The sequence below is a fragment of the Rhinatrema bivittatum genome, chromosome 8 (assembly GCF_901001135.1).
Source record: "Rhinatrema bivittatum chromosome 8, aRhiBiv1.1, whole genome shotgun sequence".
Classification (NCBI taxonomy): Eukaryota; Metazoa; Chordata; class Amphibia; order Gymnophiona; family Rhinatrematidae; genus Rhinatrema; species Rhinatrema bivittatum.
The window spans coordinates 132,878,187-132,890,696 of record NC_042622.1 but is presented as its reverse complement, the minus strand read 5'-3'; the positions used below and the strand labels follow the sequence as shown (position 1 = coordinate 132,890,696).

Genomic DNA, 12,510 nt, shown 5'->3' with positions numbered 1-12,510 from the left:
TATTGCAGTTCTGAGTCTTTGCCTTGTGCATGTGTGTGGTACAACTTTTGCATGCATGTGTGTGCTTGCAGACACAAGACCTTGTTTCACTCAATCTCTTGCTTGCAGGTCTCCAAGCACCCAGAGAACCTCTATAGAATGCTGAAAGAGAAATTAATATCAGACTTAGTAGGGAAGAACTTTGCAGCCAGTAAATTGTTTGGAAGCTGCTTTTTTTGATGGGGAGATTGTGCTTCCAGATTGTTCTCTTCCTTATCTAAAAAAAAAATCAAAAACACTTTGATAACCCTGGATTTGGCACATTAATCCATGGTGATCTATTTATTTATTTTCCTCAGTGATAGGAGAATAAAATGTATGTATTTGTCAGGACAAGTGGAGGGCAAGAGGGATAATTTTTTTTCTTTTTGATAGTCAACAATTCATACTAACAGTTGATCAAACCTTATGTTCTAGTTAACTTTTTGATTTTTTTTTCCTAAAAAGCCAATATGTGAAAATATTTTGGGAGAGTGTTGAGTAAAATCCTATGCCTTATGTCATTGTATAGCATAAGATGAAGCAGTTGCATCTTCATTGTGGTGTAGAACTAAACAGTGCATTGATCATTTTTGCTGAGGGGATATTGAGGTGCAGTGTTTCATTTTCTAAAAGCCTTGTCAAATCTTTCAAAGTTCTAGATAAGAAATATACTTTTTTACTTTTTTTTTTTTTACAAAGTTCTGTTTGTAATTTCAGTTCTGTAGGATTAATAATAAACACTTTCGACAATAAAAATGAAGGATTTACCACCATCCTTCCTGGTGGTGCTTTTAAGTAGTTTGTGATTATACGCTTTATGGTCTGTATTGTTCATAGAATGATAATGCAGAACGAATACAGATGTTGGGTGTTTTAATGCCAAGATGAGGTACTTCCATTCCTTGAGCACTTGAACTTTCATATTGGTGACAGATGAATCACGTATATATGGCTATAGCTGTGAAATGTATTGTTTTCTGTATGCATAAAACCTTATACTGTAGTAAGAGTGAATGTCCAGCTTCTTGGGATGGAGGTTTATTTCATAGCTAGGAAACATAAAGAATTAGGCCCAGTAGGATATTCATAACCAGTTTTGCAGACAGAATAAGTATTTCGAATTGCAGTTTATTATGATCTACCTTTGGTGGAGTCCAGGCATTTTTCTGTTTGGACTGCTTAACCCCCCCCCCCCATTAACCTAAATAAGGACCCAGACAAACTAGGTGTGAAGTCCTGACATAGGCAGTTCTTGCCTCTTGCCAGCAGAGGCCGCTGTGGGCTTTGGGGGGCCTATCTAGTCAGTCTTCCCAGCTCCTTGGTCCACACTTCCTGCCGGTGGCCATCTTGTTTGGACACATAATTCCAGGCTTCCAGTCAGCAGGATGCCAGAGCTTGGTTCTCATTCTCTAGCCCTTTTGTTAGTCCTAGTTATAGAGTTTATCTCACTGTATTGACTCCAGCATTTTATTTGGCTCTGCCGATTCATCTCATTTAAGTCTTCCTGTTTCCAGTGTTCGCTTATGCTTCCAACTGTGTTCCTGCTTAGTTTTGGTTCTGGTCTTCCCACCTAAAGCCCTACCAGCCAAATGCTTGAGTGCTGAACCCAAGAGGAAAGGTGACTATCACAGCAGAAGACACCCTGCTGCTGTTCTAGTTGGAATCTGCCAGTATATTTGCTAGTATACTGGTCATTCCTGGCCTCAGGGTCACACCTCTGGCTGACTACACCATCACATTGGGAGGCTTTTATGATGACCAAGAGCAAAGCATTGTATTTCTTTCTGAACTGATCTGCCAGCAGGAGATCCTGTGAAGCATACTTGATTTCATAGTCTCAAAAAGAAATCTGGTTGCTTCCTGCTACAAGACAGTGTTCTCTTCTTGAGCTATCTACCGTACCTTAATGAACACCTTGACCTATCTAGTAAGGTAGGCAAGCAGTTAGCAATGTCTTTTAAGGTGCTTTTCTCTTAAGGTGTGCTTTGATTGCTTGAAATCAAATTTTGTTATTGTTAAGGGCAATGTTAAAAGGCTTCTAAGGGGCCTTTTCTCTTCATAATCACATCTTTGTTCTGCTTGTGCCAACACTTGTAGCTCATTCAGATAGAATTTTAATTCTAGAATTTGGCTGTTTGTTGTTTACTGTTTTAAGATTTGCTGAGTATGGAATTTTGAAAGAAACCAAGTTGCAGGTGAATAAACATTTTATTTTTTGACAAGCATGTGAGAAGATATGCCTCCTTAATCAGTTCAAAAGAAAGTAAGCATAGTTTTGCCTCAGAGGACTTAGTATCTAAGTTAACTTGAAGTACAGGATCTGATTTACTTCTCTTGGCACTCTGTTGAGTTGTGTTGTTGGTAATGGGGGAAGGGAACTTAGCCTTTGACAGTATGCAGTAATACATGCCAGAACATACAGTAGTAGAGCAGAGCAGCAGGATGAAGAGATCCACTGTATAAACGAAGTGTGAAGTTTTAGCAAGTGTGTATGTTCATACCCGTTCCCAGACAACACTGCTTAAACCTCTACTACTTTTCCAGCCTTGAAGAGAAAACTACACCCTCAAAGAAGCAGCAGCAGGGAACAAAAGCTTGTTAAAAAAAAAAAAAAAAAAAGGCATTTAGGATGTAAATGTGTTGGTAATACAATACTGCCCATGAGCAAGGCTAAAATACAAAATCTTGCAAGGATCCAGCTGTAAAGAGCGAGGAGAATCTGTAATTCAGATACTATTTCTTGCCACTGTCACCGTGGACTGCTGTTAAGCAGACAGTCATGGTGGACATGCAGAGAAACCCAGAACAGAAAGGATCTCCATTGTTCAGTTAGGATTTCTACAAAGCTCTTGGTATCCATAACTTAAATTTCTTCCTTTTGTTGATCATTTAACAGTGTGTGTACGTGCCCATTATTTGTTATGTGCCCTGTATTTGTAATGTGCTTATTTCTTTTTGAGGAAGGTGGTTAAAAATGCTACATAGAGGTGAACTTCAGAGAGAAAGATGGAATATAAGGAAACCTATGCACATTGTGTGAAGATATGTGTTGCAAGCAGCATGACATGAAAATCTCATTCAAAACTTAAAACAAATACATTTTCTCTGGGTGCAGTTTGCTTTCTCTTATTTAAAGGTACATTTTTAAGCTTTTCTTGTAGCAAGATTTCAGCTAACTCTGATTTTGAACGCACGTAGCTTTTGTCTTGGAGTAAAAACCTTAATATTTTTTACTCCTAGCATTCATAATGCTCTTAAAATGAAGCTTAGTATTTTCTTTTTCGCAAGGTCTTAATGGATGCACATAATGCTAATGTTTTGCAGTGAAAGAGACTTGGTTGGCTGAGGGTTTATGAGCCAGCTTGGAGTGTCGGGGCTCTAAGGTGTTACAAACGCTGGTTTCTTTTTGCTATCAAAAAATGGCAGGTCACTGTGTGTCTGTAAACAGTGCAGTTATGAAATGGCAGAAGATGGCAGAGCTGAGCATGCTCAGAAGCAGCCTGTAGGGGAAGGTGATTTGAGACAGATGATCTAATTCAATGCAATTCTTGGGATTGCAGGGAAAGACCAGACCTCTTCTAATGACAGAGCAGAAACTATACTCCAGGCATTGGAATTGTAGGCCAAGCCCTGCAGATTGAGGATCTCTTGTGTGAAGGATCTCCGGTACTTGCAATCTTTTCTCTGTTCTCGAGTTTCTAAGGCTTTGGTCTCGCCTGTAGTTTGTTTTAAAGAGGAAATTCTTAATTACATTTTTTGTCAATGCTTACAGATTCTGGAATTGCAGAAGTCAGCCTGTTCTTATCTGTGTGTATTTTTCAGAATTTTTGCTGCTTTTTTTCAGTTCCAGTTTGGATTTGTTTGTTGAGGGCATGCCATAGCAAAGCTCAAACAAGTCGTAGAAAAATAAAAGAACACTTGGTATGAGCTTGAGCTGCAGAACCATAAATGAACAACTTTTTACTGTGTTCTCTTGGACCTGGCTTAGCTGATGGAGAGGATTGGAGCTGTGTAGCCTTTGGGAAACAGTTTGCTTGGCTGCTGACATATTTGTGAGTCTGTGGCTCAAGAAAGCACCACAGCCAGTAATGAATGATTCTGACTGTATCTCTGTTCCAGCTCTATCTAGAAGGATTGCTGCATGCTTTGGGTTTGCATGAAGCTTGCTCATACTCTGTTGCTGAACACATCCTGTAGTGTCTGTGTTTATTACCAGAATGGTCAAACTGCTAAAAATCTCAAAAAAAAGACGAGACTATTTCCAGTAGGAGGAACTGGGTTTAGAAAGTATAATGAGCAAATTGTGTTTTGTGGAAACATCGGGTGGCCGGAATAAAGCCAGACCTTTTCGCTATGCAGTCAGAAGTTAAATGGTTATGTTAAGAGGTTTGGCATTAATAAGATGGTTATAATAGTGCATGCTAGTGTGTGTATGTTACATCCCTGCTTGTAGGGATTTGCACATCGCTTCTTTGGACGCCATTTTAATAACTGTAGAAAACACGCTGATTGATGTGGAAGGCCGTACAAGTTGGTTTGGTGAGAACTTTTAAGCACTTTCAAAGGCAGTAGTACACAATTAATGAGGAGCGATTTTTGAGCAGGAATCCTAATTAATATTGATAAAAAAGGGGTGTTCAGGAAGTGATCATAAAATATTTGATGGGTTAATAGAATTAAAGGCTGAACACTATCCATATGTTACCTCTGAGTTCTTATTTGTACAATTATACTTTAGTGGTGTTAATTTGAGTTGGTCTGGCTGAGAAATTTCTGTGACCCTTTGCACGCTAGTTTTTGAAGTGTACTGTACTTTTTTGTTTTTGTGATCTAAGATTTTGTACAGCAGAGTTAGTGTGAGTATGAGGATTACAGAAAGAGGGCCTAGTACTGATTCTTGGAGAGGTTTATGTATGAAATTTAAGGCTTGTTTTCTACAGTTTATTTGGTTTGTGCTTTATAGTGAAGTGTTTTGCTTTTAGACATAACCATTTGAAATTTTCAGTTAAAAAATGTGTTAGAGTATGATATTGTGTCAGAATCCTAAATATGTACCCTAATGCTGCTATTGAGCAAGTGATCTTGTTTGTCCACCAGAAGACTAAAATCTCTGGTGAATGCATTCATGTTTCCCTGCTCATCACTTTGAATGAGAGAGAGGACAGGGTTTGTCAATTTGGTTACTGATGGGTTCACTGCAGATTTTCACTCATACTTAAGAAGACAGATATTCAACATAACTACTCTATAAGCTGCTTCACTGCTTGCTCTGCAGCCAGGAAGTGTGAATGCAGAAAAAATACGTTGGTATCTCCTCATTTGCCTAGTGGTTATTGGTCAATAAATTACTACTTCTTGTTTATACAATGCTACTAGATGTATATGCAGTGTTAGCATGTCTGTGTTCATTACCAAACTGGGATTTCATATTTCAGCATAGTTTTTGATTGTAGGTTCTTGAAGATCCCATCCAGGAGTCTTCCCTGTCATTTTTATGCTGGTTACCAATGCAGATCGGTTGGTATAGGAAGTGAATGAGAACAACAATTTTCAAATGAGTTCCAAAGTACAATAGATTAGTTGGGAAATCAAATGCTTTTAAGAAAATGACTCCTAACTGAGTGAGAGCTGACTGTGATCCAACAGAACTTTCAGGGTGGATCTTTTACAACGTTAAAGAGACTGAAGCTGAGTCTTATATTCTAAGGTTAAATGGAGATCATTTGAACTTGGCTTTTGAGACCGAACTTACTGTTGATGAAAGCCCAATGATGTATATTGAGGGGCAAAGGTTGAAAGACTGCAGTATTAAGACCTTTTGCCTTGGTAGCAAGTTTCATGTGCTACATTAGCTGTAATCTTTTAAATTTAATATCTGGTTTAACTTTTTTTTTTTAAAGCTGACACCTTGAATCATATGCCTTATTTTTACATTCACAACATCTTGAGGTTATATCTCCTCAAATAAAAATGTGATTATGCTAAAACTTTTCTTTTTGTTAAATATGCACTGTTTTATTGCTTCAGTAGGGGAACCTGCTATGGATCATGTCAGGTTTGTCTCATGTCATTTTCATTTCTACTCTAGGGGAAGAACTGAGAGAGGCAGGGGGACTATATAACCATTTGCTAAAAGTATATTTAGTTTACATGCAGGGAAAGCAGGTCTAAGAAGCCTCTCGTCCTCACTTGTAAATTATGATCCTTGGAAAACCAAACCAGTAAAAAATAAATTGGGAGAGGAAGGACTTGGTTGACTGTGGTGCATGTGTGGAGGCTTTCTTGACTGCTATAGAGCTGCTAATCATTCTGCTTTAATCAGTGGATTGGGAACAGAGTGACGGTTGCAGAGGATAGAAGGAAATATAGGGACTTTTATTTTGAAGCAACTTGTGCTTGGCAGTTGCCTTTTGTTGGGGCTGCTGTTGTAAGCAGACATTTTCCTGCTGGGAGGGTGTAAGATTTCTCTGCCAATCAGGAGACGACAGATTGGGGCATGGTGGAGTGTGAGCAAAGGGGAAGTTTGCTTTGAATTTTAAGGGGAAAACATGGAGGTATTGACACTTGTGCAAAGTTGCTTTTAGCAAGTTTTGCTGGAAGGGTGTGCTGGTTTGCTGACTTGAACTGGATGGGCAGCAAGGCTCTTGCTTGGAGTGTGTTGTGTTTGTGTGCATGTGTCTGTGAGTGTGTGGGCATTCTTCAGGGAACTGTTTGGTGATACTGCCTCAGGCTTAAATGGTGTGTCCTAGAAGTGGCATAACAGCATCTTAAGACATCTTTAAAGAGCAAACAAATTTTCTTTCTGTAGTTTTGCAAGGTTCTGCCTTCAAATGGTCATTATAGATTGCTTGGTTTAGGAAGGTTTTTCTTTGCTGTATGTGGCAGCCTCCATTGTTTTTGCAGGTCAGCCATACATCTTGTAGGTTTAGATGTTGTTGTAGGGGTTGCTTTTTTACTCTTGTTTACGTTTTTAGATCATGTAAATGTAATTTGAAATTTGGATAGCATGCAGTACTGTTAAAAGAATGAAACCTTGGCCTGAATTACTGTTTGGGTAGACATTGTTCTGTGCTTTTTTTTTCACTTAGGGCTGATCTCCAAAGCTATTTTACTTTTTCTTAACTTGCAGGTTTTCTGGAGCTTTGTTAGATATGGTAGCTCCTAATATGCAATGTTTGCAGCAGTCTTGTTCCCTCTGATTTTTTGAGGATAGTCTCAGCTGTGTTGGGTTTGTGTGGATTTTGGCCTTCTTTCTCTACCTTACCTGGGAAGAAGAAAGATGTGATGGTGTGAGCATGAGTGGTTTTGTTTTGTTTTTTTTGTTTCAGAATCAAGATTCAGTTATGTGTTCAGGCTGTCTCCTCTCCAGACCTGTTTGAAAGGATTGAACTGAATAGTTTTATGATTTCAAACTGATAAAGTAGGAAGGAAGGACATTTTGGGCACTTGTTAATGTTTTGTAACAATGCTCGCCATTGAAGTTTAATTAGCACAGATCTGCGATTGAAAATACAAGTTTATTCAGGCTTGGCATGACCAATACTTTGTGTGTACTAGGGTAGCTTTTAAAACTTAACATATGCACTTGTGATTTGCTGAAGTGTGTCGGTAGATAGGGTGATATCTTTCTATTAGACTAACCTAAAACAGTTTTCAGGCCAGCTTTGGAGAGAAGGCTATTCTCTTTCCTGATAATATGAAGCACTGTTCTCCAGACTTACTCTGAAAACTCTTTTTATGTTGGGCAACTGAAAAAGTACCACTTCAACTTCAGTCTGCCTGTCTGATTCTGATAATTTCCTTGTTATATAATTTCATGACACCTGGCCATGGCTGTGTTAACACAGCAGCTGGAAACAGTTAATTGATGGATTTGATTCTTCATTGCTGTGTAACTTAATTGAAGAAAAAAAAAAACAAACAAAAAAACAAAACTGAACCAAAAAAAGTCATTGCTTTTAAAGCATAAAAACAGAATGTTGAGTTTCCTTTGAAAATGTGCAATTTAAACATTTGAAAAAAGGAAATTGGAGGAGGATCAATTGGAAATTGGAGGGGGAATGCTCATCAGCGTTGTAGCATGTGGCCAAAACTGTAAATACATTCCAACATGACAATGAAGAATTATATTTTTGTAAACTTGGAGGTTTGGATTGTAGCAAGAGTGATTTTACAAGTAAAGCTTTTGCTTTGTTTTATTTCTTGGAAAGCCAATGGCATTTACAGGTAATTGGAAAGGGTTTCCCTTTCATGCCTTTCTTTTTCTTCGACTGTGCTGAGAGAGATTGAGACTAGAGTTAATAAAATGCTGCTCTCACTAGAAGCAGTAGGGAAGAGAGTTGTGTACGACTGTGTCCCAGAGCCCGTGGAGCATAGGCCTTGCAGGAGAAGTGCCAGATGGACTGGAGGTCTTTTTCTTTGTTAAACTGCACATAAAGAAGAGACCCTAGTGCTGCTGTGCCTGAAGAACTCCACAGAGCAGCTGAGAATTCTGGTGGGAAATGAAAGTTAAAGCACACCGCTTTTCCTGAAGGAAAAACAATAAATCTGGCAACATATGGGGGGAACAGCCCTGGCTAAGAGTGCACCGACTATGGAAAAAGGACAATATGCCTGAAGGAGAAGAGGAATGGGTTGATGTGCGAGTTCACTTAGAAAACTGGTAAACCTGTTCTCCCTTCCCCTCTTGCCTTCTCATATCTGGGAGATGGGAAGGTTTTGTCATGAATATATTTATGTGAGACCTTTGACTAGCACGGGCAGCTGGACCATCTGTTCTTTGTGTTGCGCACACACACAAAAAAATTGATGCAAGAGCACTTTCTGTGGCAAGAGAAACCAGTGTTGGTTTCTTTCAGATGCGGTACTTTTACGGACATTGGCTTTGGCAACAAGGAGAACCAGGGGGGAAAAAAAAGCATCTCTTCTTGCTAGGTGTGCTTTGAAAATTTTAGGCAAGAATTGTTATTTGAAAATGCACGTTTAATTTAGGTTAGCTTTAAAAGTTTGTGCTTTTGTAACATTCCACAGCCAAGATGATGCTTGCAAGCACTACAGTAACATCCGTTGGAAGCAAACTTCATACCATGTGTTCATCTGCATGCTGACTACGTGGCACAACAAAACCCCAGCAGTTTGTTTTCCTGGCTGTTCGGACCACAATGCATGCTTCCAAAGATCTTGGACCAGGTGTATGAAAATTCTACTCCAGTGCAAAAACTATTCCAGCCATGGCTATTTTCTCATTGAAAATGCTGGGATATTTCCTTTGGTAGATTCGGAGCAGTCTTTACACTAAGGAAAACTTTGACAAATATGCCCCCTTGTGTTAAAATTTGCATGTGTTTTAATCTATCAGCTTTTTTGGGGGGAGCGCCATGTTTTAAACATAATGAGGACAATATTCAAAAAGATTTAGCTGGGTAACTGAGGAGTACTAGAGTACATTTCTTGGGCTGATTGTTGCTCTTCCCTCAGTGGCTGTCTTTAGTCACTGAGTTTCATAGGGCAGCTAGAATTATCCATGGAATAAAGGGGCACTGCCAGCAGTAGACAGAAGTTGGGGAGGGAAAGTATGTGATTTGGTTTTCAAATTCCCCCTATATGTACTTCACTGTGTAGACCCTGCCCACAGGGGCTAATTATCCACGAACCTTGCAAATTAGCTTTGAAGTCTCCAAGTATAAAATTACTTTCAGACCTTCAACTACCCAACCTGTTGAAAATTGTCCCCAACGTGACTTGAATATGCTTATATGATACATGTGATCTCTAGTTATATAATATGTGGCATGTTCCTGAATGCCCTAACTTATGGGCCAGGTGTTGCGAATATCTCAGATGAGGCATTTGAGGAGAGATGTTCTAATTATGCTTTGTCTAGATTGACTTTTACCATCTACCATTGTTAGATGTCTTTAAACTTATGAATATGATCATTAGAGAGTTAATGCAGATCAGCCTTAATGTTAATTGCAAACTTCTTTTCCTCATGCCTCTGATTCTTCTAAGGTTTTGAACATAATCTAAAATCTTAAGACATTAAGAAATGCATAGCCGCCTGTGTTTACATCATAATTGGTTTGAATACAGTTTTAACTGTAGGTTTGGTAACCTTTATGCATTTTTGACTCTTCAATTTAGGAGTGCATTTCATTATGCAACTGAAAGCTGTTGATGCTATAGTGCTTTTGTCTTGGTATACAATTTAGTTTAAGTTTTAAACCTTAACATCTTTCTGTTCAGTTATGGGGAATCTCACATTGTATTTCTTTGCAAGGGTTGAGTTGAATAGCAATTCTAATAATTTTTTTATTTTTTTATTTTTTTACAAACTATTTTGATCTAAAATCTTTCAGTATTTGGAAACTTTGCAATGTATCAGTCTTATGAAGTTCAGGTTGTGCATTAATCCTCAGCAGATCTCTTAAAAATGTGCACCTATCGCCTGTAGTTTCCTGTATCCAAAGTCAGCTTAATTCTTTTTTTTTTTTCAAAATCCTTTTTTTATTAGAGAGCAACACAGGTACAATCAATAACCCAATCTTAGGGAAATATTATCAGCATGAAACAGTGTAAGAACAATCCCCAATATAACGATATCAGTTATAACAACACCCTGTGTACTCTTCTTTTTGTGGTCCTCCCGACCCAGCTAAACAGATTAAACTCCAGACATATCCCACCACCCATTCACACCACAGACCACTGCTAACATTCCACACACGCTACCTACACAACCCCTCCCCCCCCCTGCCCTGGGAGATACCCCCTCCGTAGCTAGTATTTTCCAACATTGGTAACATAGCAACATCACAGGCCTTTGCAAAATTTAGTCATTATTGTAATGCACAATAAACGCAGATCAAATCACTTCCAAGAGGGATGATAACCGGCGGTGGTTAAAGTATATTGAAAGTCCAATGGCAGTAGGTCATAACAGGTAGACAGCACGACTGGTATAGCATATCCCTTTCTCTCTCACTATCCATGGCAGCCATTCGTTCCATTTGCATGGAGAAGGCCAGCCGTCCAAACCACGCCCGCAAGTTTGGCGGTGTATCTGGCGCTATCCAGTCACCTAAGATCGTGCGGCATGCCAGCAATATTGCAGTGTGACCAAATTTATCCAAGGATAATTTGTAACAAGGAAGAGTGCCTCTTAAACCAGAAAGAAGTAATTTGCCTGTCCTAATTGTTATCCTCAACTTGGATGTGTTCTCATGATTGACAAAGTCTTTGTTTTCTTCAGCAGGCAAGGTAACTGTGCAAAGAGCTTTTTACCCTAATTTACTTGCTGTTGCTTTATGGAAGCAGCATATACATATCTGATAACCATAACCATGCATATTTTACATTGAATTCAAATTTTATGGGCATTTTATTATAGCTGTGAAAAATACATTTTTGCTTTATTTCTCTCTTTCTCACCTTCCGACTTGTATGAAGGCTATGTTTCTGTGACTGACTTCACAGTGATCAGATATAAAGCGCTGTCACCGAAAAGGGTAGTACAAAATCTTGAAAGATGGTTGATAAACATTAGAAGTTGGCCAAGTGCACTACTGGTCAGTGTGACCTAATTTTGTTGGCTGTTGAGAGTGTCTATTCATGGCTAAAGTTGTATAGACTCTGTTTTATACAATAACACGGAATTCTAGTAGGAGTAACTATGCTGTTGTGTTTTTACTACTCAGGACTACTAGACTACTTTAGTATGGATAAAAATATTAAGCATCTTTTTTCCCTCCTAGCGAGCAGGGCTGAATAAGGGAGAGACTAGGAAAGACGTTTGCATGAAGACAGACTTGTTGAAAGATATCACCAACAGCAAAGAGGAAGGTGAGTATGTGCTTCTATATCAAGCAGTTTTGATGTGAGTGAGCCCGTCTGGATACAGTCAAGTATAAAGCAAATTTTTTTTTGTAATTTTCTTTATTTAAATGTTTTCACATACAAACAATATCAAACTTATAGTCACTATGAAAATTCCCTTAACTCTCCTCCCCACATACTTCTCCCACTTACTCAAAAGTCTATGCAATGTTCCATGTCCCAAACTTGAAAATTCACCCAAGCTGAATTTCTTCACATCGCAGTTAGCTGAGCCATCTGGCACACACTCAGTAGTGTCTCATATATGGAGATCCAACAAGGCGGAGTCTTTTGCAGCTATTTCATATTTCGCCGCTAAGAGGATTTGGACTACAAGCTTCATCATAGTCTTGGCATTCCTTCACTGGGGCTTGAAGCAAAAACACAAATGGACCACTGTCCACATTAAAGTTCGTAGAATAGCTAGGATAAACTGCGGTATCATACTCCAAAAAGAAACAATTCTGGAGCAAGCCCATCATATATGACCCATTGTTACTATAATCCTATATTGATCAGAGACATTGTCATATATAAATTTCAAACGTTGCAGTGTATAATACCATGTAAAGTACACTTTGAAATAATTTTTCAGCAACTGAGCCAGGTGTAGGC

At 38.7% G+C, this 12,510-nt stretch overlaps 1 protein-coding gene across 7 annotated transcripts in view; it reads left to right on the top strand.

Moving 5' to 3' along the window:
* The window catches only part of EHMT1 (euchromatic histone lysine methyltransferase 1), a 441,279-nt gene that overhangs the window by 128,477 nt on the left and 300,292 nt on the right, over positions 1–12,510 (top strand). For 5 of the 7 annotated variants that reach the window (XM_029611524.1, XM_029611528.1, XM_029611523.1 and 2 more), the window contains exon 2: positions 11,775–11,862. In XM_029611524.1, coding sequence (XP_029467384.1) covers positions 11,775–11,862 — 88 coding nt within the window. Of the gene's footprint in view, positions 1–3,620; positions 3,688–6,523; positions 6,576–11,774; positions 11,863–12,510 lie in introns of those variants that run through there. The other 2 variants (XM_029611527.1, XM_029611525.1) reach the window with 2 other exon arrangements.